The sequence below is a fragment of the Tribolium madens genome, unplaced genomic scaffold (assembly GCF_015345945.1).
Source record: "Tribolium madens isolate multiple individuals breed KSU strain unplaced genomic scaffold, Tmad_KSU_1.1 Scaffold_19;HRSCAF=116;Tcas5.2_LG9, whole genome shotgun sequence".
NCBI classification, from domain to species: Eukaryota; Metazoa; Arthropoda; class Insecta; order Coleoptera; family Tenebrionidae; genus Tribolium; species Tribolium madens.
The window spans coordinates 9,741,648-9,753,554 of record NW_025400983.1 but is presented as its reverse complement, the minus strand read 5'-3'; the positions used below and the strand labels follow the sequence as shown (position 1 = coordinate 9,753,554).

Here is an 11,907-nt window from a genome sequence, read left to right as displayed (position 1 = left end):
TTATTAAGTAAAAGTAAACAACATTTTTAACTGCCATTTTTAACAGGAAATAAGATCAAAAATTAAGATAAGTTAACAAAAATACAGGAAAATCAGTATGGTGCATAAAATTAAATTTGCTTGTGATAAATGAAAAAATAATTTAAAGTAAATCAATTGTAGTGTTTTAAAGTGCACAAGTTTAACAACTTAGGGCCAGTTTCATAATCGAATTTAGAGGACCATTAATTTAAATGTTGTTTAAAATGTGCTGGTTATTGACAACAATGTCACAATCTAAACCAGCATTAAGTTTAAAGTCCTTTTAATTCTATTATAAAACTGGCCCTCAATTTTGATAATTTTTAGTACCTATTATTTTTTCTGTTAAATTTTATTGTTATTACCTATAAAAGACATTTGTTCTACTAATTTAAAACGAACCGTTATTCAGAAAATTAATAAAATAAATCAAATAAATAGTTATTTATTATGCAAGACGATAAAGAAATTGTTTATCTACGAGTGAAAAGGTTAAGTTTACGAGTGACTAAGTCACGAGTGGACTTTTTTCACGAGTAGATAAACAATCTTCATTGTCGTGTATAATGTTTTGTTTTATTTTGTACTCACCTACCAGAATTTCTTAAATATAAACAGTAGATAAAAATTACTTTATTTCGCTCGACGATAAAAGACTCTTTTATCTACTGAAATTATTTGATAAAAGCACTCTTTAACACTGGGTACAAAATAAAAAAATTAAATAATGAATTAAAATTCACTGGTGTCATATTTACTAAAAGTTGCTGCGTAATGAACAAAAAATATAAACAAAGGTTTTATTATTAAATAAATACAACATTATATTTACTTTCATTACATACGAAAAAAATTCTTGTAAAAGCTACCCGGAAACCAGAAAAAAGGCTTTGAAGCACACACAAAACGACAAGAATATACACACCGTAATTGGCAATTCCGTCTGTTCCAAATGGAAACCGTAAACAAAGTTCTCCTAAAGCTGCAGCGATGAAAATTCTTGCATTTCCATTTTTGTTTAACTAAGTTAAATGTTAATTAGAACATGAAAGCGTTACATAAACGATAATTTGTCAATTAAATACTTAGCATGAAAGAAATTGTGAGCAATTTTTCTATAATTTATTGAATTGCGAATACTTTAAGCTTATAAACAACAACAAGCAATGATGAATATGATGTTAGTGTTTGCCACTTATGTATACAGGGTGAGCTTTACGCTGTAAACTTAGGAAATGACAGATATAGTTTTTGTAGTAAAAAAAGTTCTAGTATGTAAATGTTTTTTATTTTGTACTCAATGTTAGAGTAGTTTTATCAACTAATTTTAGTAGATAAAGAATTATTTTATCGTTTAGTGAAATAAAGTAATTTTTATCTACTGTTTATATTTTATCAACTAATTTCAGTAGATAAAATAGTCTTTTATCGTCTAGTGAAATAAAGTAATTTTTATCTACTGTGTATATTCAAGACATTCTGGTAGGTGAGTACAAAATAAAACGAAATATACACGACGACATAGAATAAATACTATACAGGCTGCGCCAGAACTCGCGCCCCAGAGAAAAATGTCAAATGCTGGCGGCAATAGGTCGCCAAAAAGTGCAGCCGAAGAAGTAACTTTTGCTTGCATAAGAAAGTTGAGAGACTCTTAATTCCACCAATCCCAGAAGGGCACTTCAGGGTGTGATTGGAAAATTATATCCGTTGCTAGGTTACAAAAATAATACCAATTTGCCTAAAAGTTTCAAAAAATAGGTGGATTACTGTAATTGTTTGTCATGTTTTTGACATAACACGCTATTTTCGAATATTTTTCTCGCTGAAGATGCTGTGCACAAGTATAATGAGACGAAATCGTTGAAAATTTTTGAACATTCGATTTCCATTGCGATGAACCAACAACTATTTTAATACTTTTAGATGTTTTTTTTAGAAGCATTGTTCCTACTTAACTTTTTCTTCGATATGAGTGATATGACACAAACAACAAGCCGAAAACTAATGCTAGAAGCAAGTTAGATTAACCAGAAAGACAAAAACGTACGGCAGWTTCTTTATTTTATTGCAAAACTAACAGAAAAATGTACTTTTATAGTCCGGTCAAAATAGACATTTCAAATAACTAAAATTCCGACAGAGCTAAATTTTGGTGGAGATCTGGGGTACACTATTAGGAATAAAGTGTCAAAAGTCCCCATCGATCCCATGTGTGCTAAAAAAGTTATTCGGGGTCAAAGGTCAAAATTTGACGTTTTTTACATTTTTTTTCGAAAACGGTAAGTTTTATCAAAAAAGTAGCCCAGACAAAAATTATAGATCTTGAAATTATCTACAAAAATGGTCCTTATACTTTTTTTCTAAGAATCACCATTCCTGAGATATCGCGATTCTAAAAGTTGAAGGAGTCACATTCTACATGATATGCACATACAGAGTGCGCCAGAACTCCTGTCTCAAAGACAAATGCCATGTAGGGTAAGGTACCACAAACATGGAAAAAATTTAAAAAAAATCTATCTATAAAAATTTCAAAGTTATGAGAGTTTAAATTTTGCACTTTGACTCTATTTATTTCTGTAGGAAAAATAATTTTCTAAGTTTTTTTGCTACAGGCTATTAGAAGCGGAAACAAGGAAGCTGTATTCCTAAACTGTAACTCTGTTTAATGTTATTTGTGGCTTTTATTGGCAAAAGTTTTGTACCTTTATTAAATAATTGTAAAAAAACATATACAAAATCATCAGTATTATTAAACAGACATAAAAAAATGTCAAATGTCAAAAAACAAATGTCAAAATTTTTTGACAGATAGAATTTTTTAAACATTTTTTTTATGTTTCAGGTATCTTATCGTACTTGAAATTTTTCTTCTACTTCATTAAACTTATAAATGTCTTGATTCCATTAGAATTAAAAAGAATTTATTTGGTAATACATATAGAATGTTTAAAAAATCGCGCACTTCCTTGAAAGGGAGTAATTGGGTAGTCCTCAGAGTATTGAAAAAATGTTTAAAAAATTCTATCTGTCAAAAATTTTTGACATTTATTTTTTGACATTTGACATTTTTGACCTTGTATATGTTTTTTCATAATTCTTTAGTAAAGGTACAAAAATTTTGTCAATAAAAGCCACAAATAACATTAAACAGAGTTGCAGTTTAAGATACAGCTTCCTTGTTTCCGCTTCTTATAGCCTGTAGCAAAAAAACTTGGAAAATTATTTTTCCAACAGGAATAAATAGAGTCTAAAGTGCAAAATTTAAACACTCATAACTTAGAAATTTTTATAGATAATTTTTTTTTAAATTTTTTATATGTTCCTGGAACCTTACCCTACATGATGGCATTTGTCTTTGGGGCGCGAGTTCTGGCGCACTCTGTATGTGCATATGATGTAGAACGTTACTCCTTCAACTCTTTGAATCGCGATATCTCAGGAATGGTGATTCTTAGAAAAAAAGTATAAGGACCATTTTTGTAGATAATTTCAAGATCTATAATTTTTGTCTGGGCTACTTTTTTGATAAAACTTACCGTTTTCGAAAAAAATGTAAAAAACGTCAAATTTTGACCTTTGACCCCGAATAACTTTTTTAGCACACATGGGATCGATGGGGACTTTTGACACTTTATTTCTAATGGTGTACCCATGGTCTCCACCAAAATTTAGCTCTGTCGGAATTTTTGTTATTTGACCACTATTTTTATGACTAATTTGACCGGACTATTATAAGAATTTGTGCTTGAACAAAACAGGTTAGGATAATTTTTACTGTCATAATTGTAGATTTACCAAGGTATTTTTGTTCGGTAGTGTAATTGTAACTTAAAAACACACATTGCATTAAGTGCTTCCTTTTTCATTAAACAATCCACAAGAGTATTACAATATTGATATTGAAATTAGTTGATATTCTTCAACAGTCCACAAATTTACTGAAAAATCATTGCTGAAATGCTCCCGGAAAAAAGCATTTGGAATATTCTCAGTCAGTCCACAAATTTACTGGAAATCATTGCTGAAATGCCCCCGGAAACAAATCATTTGAAATTTCCTCTGCCCTAATACGAGTATGTCAGTTATAATGACTACAACTTCTCTGATGCATCTACTTAGTGCCATCTTAAAAAATCAAGAAAAGCTTCTTCATTTTCAACTACGCGCGCCGTTCTGGGAACATCTATAATTTCTTTTCGGTCTGGTAGGACTTGACCGCTCTTGCACACTGGCAATGGCCCTCAATGTGACCTTATAGCATGGGCGATTTCTGTCACAAAAACGTTTGGAAAATATCCTAGCTGCCTCCCTGGTGTTACGCCAACACTTTCCAAAAATGGTTATTATCTCCAAATAATCAACGGCTAATTACATGGTTAAAACTTATTAACTTAAACCACACAATTGACATCTAACACAAATTCAAACCATTACACTCGTGTACAAACTCTTTGGGGAGAAAAATATTCGAAAATCGAGTGTTATGTCAACACATGACAGATGTGAAAATTACAGTAGACCAACTATTTATTGAAGATTCTAGACAAATTGGTATTATTTTTGTAACCCAGCAACAGATATAATTTTTCAATCCCATCCTGAGGTGCCCTTCTGGGATTGGCGGAATTAAGGGTCTAATAACTTTCTTATGCAAACAAAAGTTACTTCTTCGGCTGCACTTTGTGGCCACCCATTGCCGCCGGCACTTGACATTTTTCTCTGGGGCGCGAGTTCTGGCGCACCCTGTATATATTCTATGTGACGACGATAAAGATTGTTTATCTACTCGTGAAAAAAGTCCACTCGTGACTTCGTCATTCGAAAGTTCACTTTTTGACTCGTAGATAAACAATTTCTTTATCGTCTTGTATAATAAATAACTATTTTTTTTAATTTTAAATAATACCAAGACCTTAATCATTTTGACCAAACTTGTTATATTGGTAAGCATTGACTTCCTTAATTTGACATTCGATGATGACAATGAAAAAAAAGTTATGATCAATAACGTGTAAATGTAAATTAAATTATAAATTACTTATTACTTGTTCGACGAGTTTGAGTGTGGAATAAATGAACCAATTTACACGAAGATGAGTTGAATACAACATTTTATTCTTCAAATTAGACTCAACAAGACTTAAAATTGCTTTAAATCTGTTAAAAATAATCTGACGTTTCGTATTGAGAAATGCCAAACAGTTGTCAAAACTTTCTTACACGGGAGAAAAACCGTAAATTTTGACAGTGTCGAAGAATAATTGTTTTTTTCTTAATGGAAATAATCCAAAAATTTGCAAAAATTAATAGGGTACTGTTCGAAAAAGAAGAAAAAAAATCCAAAAAAAAATGAAAACTTTAAAGGAAGTTTASAGTTATTTAGGTTTAGGTCGTGCTTGTGGAGAGCAATGAATAGCTGAAACGTGAAAATGGAAATAATCTTGAAAAGTTCTTTTAACTTTTATGAAATTTGATCGTAAACTACAAAATAAATGAGAAGCCGTACCAACTAAGTTGTTTGCTAAGATAAGTATAGTCTTATTTTTTTTAATGAAAAATGAAGTCGTATATGCCATTTGTCTTTGTTTTAAAAAAATTAATAGATGAAACTATAGAACTGTAACTATGTAACTATAGAACTGGCCTAAAAGTACACTACACCAAAAGATTATGCAATATGCAATAACGTATTGAGTTAATCTTGTTATAATTGTGCAAATTAATATAATCCTGTTATTTTGCTGGCTCTGTTGGGCAGTTGAATACAACACCCGCAGCTCAATTTGCACATATTCAAACCGAATTGTAATTAAATGTGGCGCAGGAAGTCAAAATGTCCAGTTATGTAAATTCCAAACGAATGAATAAATTTGCTAGCAAAAAAACTAAATTTTGTGAAAACGTTACAAAACTGGAGAATTAAAAATGAATGAAAAATCTGTTTGAGCTTATCATTTTGCATAATTTGTTCTTAAACAGCAAAGCTTTTACAACTTCTTTTCTTTTGTTACAATCATTTGTATAGCACTTCTCTGTCGAGAATGGAAGGATCATGAGAATTTCCTGTTTTTCATTTATAGCGAGCTTGGAAAATGAGACAAAACTCGAAATGAACTAATTCTTGTCGAGCTGAGAAGTGAAATTTGCATACGTTTTAAATAAGGTCTTCAACAAAAGCTCCAAATATCTTGAGCTTTCGCGGCTGTACAAAATGGAAATTTTAAATCGGTCGCTCTGTCTGTGTAATTGGAGATTCAGCACATCAGCAACAAAATGCACACTTTGTGATCATTTCACATCCCACGGACAGATTTTACGCAAAATTGGTGAAATCAAAATTTTCACAATTCTTTTAAAACTTATTCACGGATTTGYCCAGAGAATATTTCAAAATTATTTCCGCAACAATCTTTAAAATGACTCAAATGACTCTACTGCAGTTCTATAAATTTATCGTTGGCAATTTTTCAAAATATTGTTACTCGGAGGTATCAGTTCACAAATTCAGACGATTGCTCGACTGCAGCTCAATTGATTTGGGGTCGTGGAGGGAGAAACTCTCCCTCCACGTTTGGGGTAGGTTTGCTTTAAGGAAGTAAATAACGATTCTGAATGATGTCCCAATGCATTTAATATATCGAATATAACGACAAATATGGAGAATTTATAGTTGTAATAACGGCCTCAAAGCGACGCAGTGCACTACGGTTTCACATAATACTACAATATGTAACACTTTATCAWTTACATAGAGTGGCCAAATGGTACATAYATATAAGTGTTTATAGGTTTGAACCAAAATGTGTTTTTTGAATTACTGCAAACAATAAGAATWGATTTGTTGGTCAATATCTAATTATACGGAATACGGATATATWCTATCCAAAACGATGTTCCAAAATTTAACTAATCCATTTAATCTTTATAATAATGCAAATAATGTCTGTCCGTCACAATATGGAGGCGTACATAGAGTGTAACAGATCGTGTACAATAAATAAAAATAAACTATTTAACAAGTATTATCAGAAAAAGAAAGCTGCAAAACATGCTTATTAGATGTCACCTAGGCCTATGTGGTAACAACAATCTTTAGGAACCTATTTTCATATTTTTAATGGGTTCTGAAATTCTGTTTTACAATGGGTTAAAAATTATATTTTTTATCAAATAAATAACGCATTATTTTTTAAGTAGTACGGTGTGGCATTGTCCCTGGTTCAGTTAACTACAAAATTAATAACACAACGTACTCATTTAAATTATCTATTTTTAAAAATCCACCTGCTCATAATCCAACCCAAATGTTTATTCAGTTGCATAAACTGTGCTGTGCTGTACTGTGCAGCATCTACAACTTTATTTTCTTCAATAACAATACTAATACGAGTCTAAATGAGTGTAAATAAAAGCACAGTTTTGTAAATTATTGTGTAAGATAAATCAATATTTGAGTTTATTATTAAAATATTTGCACATTTTCTAAAATTCTTGTACCTGGAGGTAAACTCAAAATATAGGAATGGCGGCACCTACTTTTCTGTTAAAATATTAACTAAAAAAATTTGATTTCCACTACYGAAAATTAAAATTTCTGCTAATTATTATTATGATTAATTTAATTAATCATACTTTAACTATTTATTTAATCTGAAAGTAATTGTTAAACAACAAAAGTACCAATAGAGAAAATGACAAAGTACTGAATGCACTTCAGTTTGTAAATACGTTTTGTGGGAGTAAAGTAGAATAATTAACCTTTTTTCTCTCTTGATACATAAATAATTTTAAAAATCTAACTCAGTAAGTCAATRCTGAATGTTAATGTTTCGCAACTTTACCAGATTTACCATCAGTTATAGATCTAAACTTACACTCTAAGTTACGTGGGTATTGTATGTACTTCAATGTCTAGTTGCTTGAATGGCTTTTGTAAAACCATCCTGTAGACCGTAAGAAGACTTACAGTTGCAGTCGTTAACTAGAGTCAGTCATTCAACAATGTGAATTTAGCGAAGTAGCTGGAAGAGAATTCCTTGTTAATATTATTTACGTATACTACTTTTCATTATCTGAATTATTAAACCGCAAACAATTTTTGTTTATTTAAGACTTGCAAATTTAGTTGTTTACAATTCATGATAATCTTTTGTAATGCAAAATTGAAATAATTATCATTTYGTCAAAGCTTGTTGTGAAAACCAGTGTATTTAATAACAWTGTTTGTTATTTTAGTAGAAAATGTTTGTAGAGGAACTTTGACCACAAGGATATAATGGAAAAATGTATACACAAAGTAAACCACGGGTTAGTAATTTGTATCAACATAGAAAATAATTTTCTCATTTAGAAAGTCTGGCTAAAGGCAAAAATGTAATAAAGTTGCTCTGAATAAATATTTGTTATTTGCTTTCCAAGCAAAATTATCTTCACGTGTGAAAGCAATATTCGCCTYTTTTGCATATTCTTACCCTAGAAGGGTCTTAATAGCCCAGATAAAATTAATTAACCTTTAGAAAACAACTTAAGCAACAAATATCATAATAAAGGACTAGGGAAGTTTGTTAATTACTGTGAACAGTAGGTGGTAAAGCGATTTTCCCAGAAAACCGCTATTTGGGTTTTAGGSCCGGAATATCTAAGCATTGYAAATRGCCATTTTAGAAGCGGTAAGTCTTAGGAATTCGCTCTTGTTTAAATTTCAGCCTCGAGGAACGAAATATTTTTTCGAGTAAATAAGTTACAACAATGAGGAAAAAAATTACAACAGAATGTTTGCATCAACAATGTAAATAACGTCTTTCTTTGAAAATAAATTGTTCTTTGACTTTTAATTGAAATGTTGTTTTTTTAGAACGTTATCTGTATTAAAAAATGTATTTTTGTAAGAACAAAGTGATAATTCTAAATATAATTTTCTTTTATATACATGAAGTACACACTTCAATTATCGAAACAAATATTAATGACCCGTAATGACCTAACGTAGAAATAAATAGTACTTAAATAGTATTTATAGTAAGTTAGGCCCCACTAAAACACAATTAAAAGGGAAAGTTCATAATAATCCACCCGAGTGTTTTGATTCTAATCGATTTCATGCTGCGACCATGCGCAGCTGCTCTTTGTCAAGCCAGAAAGATGACCGGACAGTTCTGTATACAAAAATGTGATATCTACCATAATACTAGTAAAATTATACAAATAGTGAGCAAAAACCGGAAGTTGAGATAATAATGGAAYGCGTTATAAAATTGCAGTGTTTATATGTGATTCCACTTTCTAATTCGCTAATTCGAGTGATTATACGCCTGTGTTTTTGTTAAAAACATAAATATTTAGAGTTGTTGTAATTTGGATAATATAGAAAAATGGGGAATTTACAAACGAGTGAGCCTAAAAACGCCCCCAAAGCCGGCAAAGCCCAAGGTAAAGTAAAATCTTTAATGAAAATCAGGGGAAAAAAAGGCAAAGTCGACTCATCGCAATTCACCGGAGTGGTCCCTGAAGAAACTAAAGACTCGGCACTGGATGAATCACTTCCGGTCGAAGAAAAGTCTAAAACCAGCACCGATAACATCTTGGTGACTGACTCCTGGTGTAAAGTAAATCGCTTGACTGAAGATGTCGAGAAAAAAACAAAAACACCCCCGAGTGCCGTCTCTTCAAGCTCCGATTCGAACTTCACGGACCCTTTAACACCAATGGGCTTCAACACCGAAATGAACCAATGCTACTACAGCGAGGAGAGCGTCACCCTGGACGTCGAAGTCCCCAACAGCACTACCCAAGAAGAGTTCCTCCACAATCTCACTCTCAATAGCTTCAAATTGAATGAATATCGAGCCAGACACGAAGAGGAAAAGTCAAGAAAATTGAGCAAACTCGGAGTGTCCAAAACAAGCCAAATTAGTCTGGACAGCGATCCGAACGACAGTTTTGTGTCAGATAACGTCGAAGTTGTTAACAAGGATGAAGAGTGCGAGGGTGATAGTGGTACGTTAAAGAGGAAATCGCGAGATAGCGGAGACGAACAAAAAGTAGCGCACATGGTTAAAAGGACGTCTGATAGCAATTTATCAAATGGTGAGATAAATAAACGAAAAAATTGGTGGAAAAATGAGTTTTTTCAGGACATGTGGAATACAAGAGACATATGTCGGTTCCTGCTGAAATCACAAAGCCAAGTCCCGATGGTTCAGTATTAAAAAAAGTTGCCTCTCTTAATTTAAATAAACCCGAACTTGAGACAAAAATTACAAAGCCAAGATTTGTTCCAGAAAAACTAGATTTTCAACTATATGAAAAATTCGAAGGTATTTTTTTATCTTTAGCGGTAAGATAGCTTTTCCTGATAAATTAATAGTATCAAAATCAGTTAATTAAAACATGATATTAACTGATAAATCAGGAAGTTGTAATTATTCACCGGCGAGTCAATTTTCTGTAATTAAGCGCGTTTAGCTGACATACTTTTAATTAATTTCCATATTAAAAAATCGAGTCTTGTTACTGCATTTTATTTTAAATTGGTCGTTACGTCACTAGAGCAATTTTTGTACAAACAATTACTACAATCTTATCAAATGGTACCAGATAAACAAAATTTTTTGCTATTACTTTTATTATGTATCGTGTGTTGGCAAGTAACTTTCGTTAGGTAAATTAAATTAATTCATTACATAAGCATGTTCTTGGTGAGTTATTTTTTAGGCGGCCATTCATGAAGTTTCAAATATATTCGTTGGCTATGCTTTTTAAATTCAGTGAATAACGTGATCACTAACCCATGTATCCTTAAAACCTCACTCAGGGTTTCAGTATTTAATTGTAAATGTGTTTAAGGTCATATGTTGGTGAATTGGTACTTGTCTGAGTTCAGTGAAGATCACCATTTGGTTCAGTTACTCAACGGTCAAGAGTTGAAACTTCTGGCGATACAGTTTTGTACTCATCTCCTGGCGGCTGGAGTTCTGCGTCAAATCCCAGATAAAGATGTTCCAATGTACAATATATTCAAAGTTGGTTGAAACTGAAATATTTGCTTATTGATGAGTGAAGTTGATGTTTTGCAGCCTGATTGCATGTACTACTGGGCCCATGCTGAGACTCCAATGTCCGTCCCTCAGACACCGGGAAGGCTTAGTATGGTTTCGTGGCCTCCGACATCGCCATCGGAGGCTTTCCTCACTGCAAGTATAACCGATGCTGTTGTAATGTCATCACCAAAAAGCCCTGAACTGCCATTTGGGGAACCAGAACAAGAACGACCTAGAAGCAACCAAGAGTTCAAAAATTCGGCCCGAGATGTAGAAATCCTAGCACTAGAAGAAGAAATCAATCGGTTAAAACAAGAAGTAGAGAAATACAAAACCATGATTGAAATCCAAAACTTGACCGCGAAAACGGTTGAAGATTTCAGCTCTCCTGTCGAAGAAAACAAATCGTTTAAAATCTGTGATAGTAGTTTCAATAAAGTAATTCAAACAGACAATACAAGTCAAACAAATGGTTTTGCACAAACCAGAAGTGAAGCACAATCGACTCAAACCGAAGAAACTCAACGTACAGACAAAGCAACAATCACGAACCAATCTCAGACACCAGTTTCCCCCCAACTAAGCATCAAAGAAGTTCCCTTGAGTGAAAAAACTCCATCACCACCTCCCTCAACGTTGAAAACCCCACCGCCTCCACCCCCAATACCAACTCCATCTATTCCTCCACCACCTCCGCTCCCACCACCAGGAATTGGGGCACCTCTTCCACCTTCTTTGCCGGGACTTGCAAGTCCCCCACCGCCTCCCATGCCGGGAATAGGCGGTCCCCCACCGCCTCCCATGCCGGGAATAGGCGGTCCCCCACCGCCTCCCATGCCGG

General features: G+C 32.8%; 1 protein-coding gene across 1 annotated transcript in view; it reads left to right on the top strand.

Annotated features, from left to right (window-relative positions):
* The first annotated feature begins 9,143 nt into the window (after nt 1-9,143).
* LOC123016075 (protein cappuccino) overlaps nt 9,144-11,907 on the top strand; it is a 4,892-nt gene continuing 2,128 nt past the window's right edge. Inside the window, exons 1-4 of the mRNA XM_044416293.1 lie at nt 9,144-10,113; nt 10,161-10,343; nt 10,873-11,048; nt 11,103-11,905. Coding sequence (XP_044272228.1) covers nt 9,399-10,113; nt 10,161-10,343; nt 10,873-11,048; nt 11,103-11,905 — 1,877 coding nt within the window. The 5' untranslated portion in view covers nt 9,144-9,398. The remainder of the gene's footprint in view (nt 10,114-10,160; nt 10,344-10,872; nt 11,049-11,102; nt 11,906-11,907) is intronic.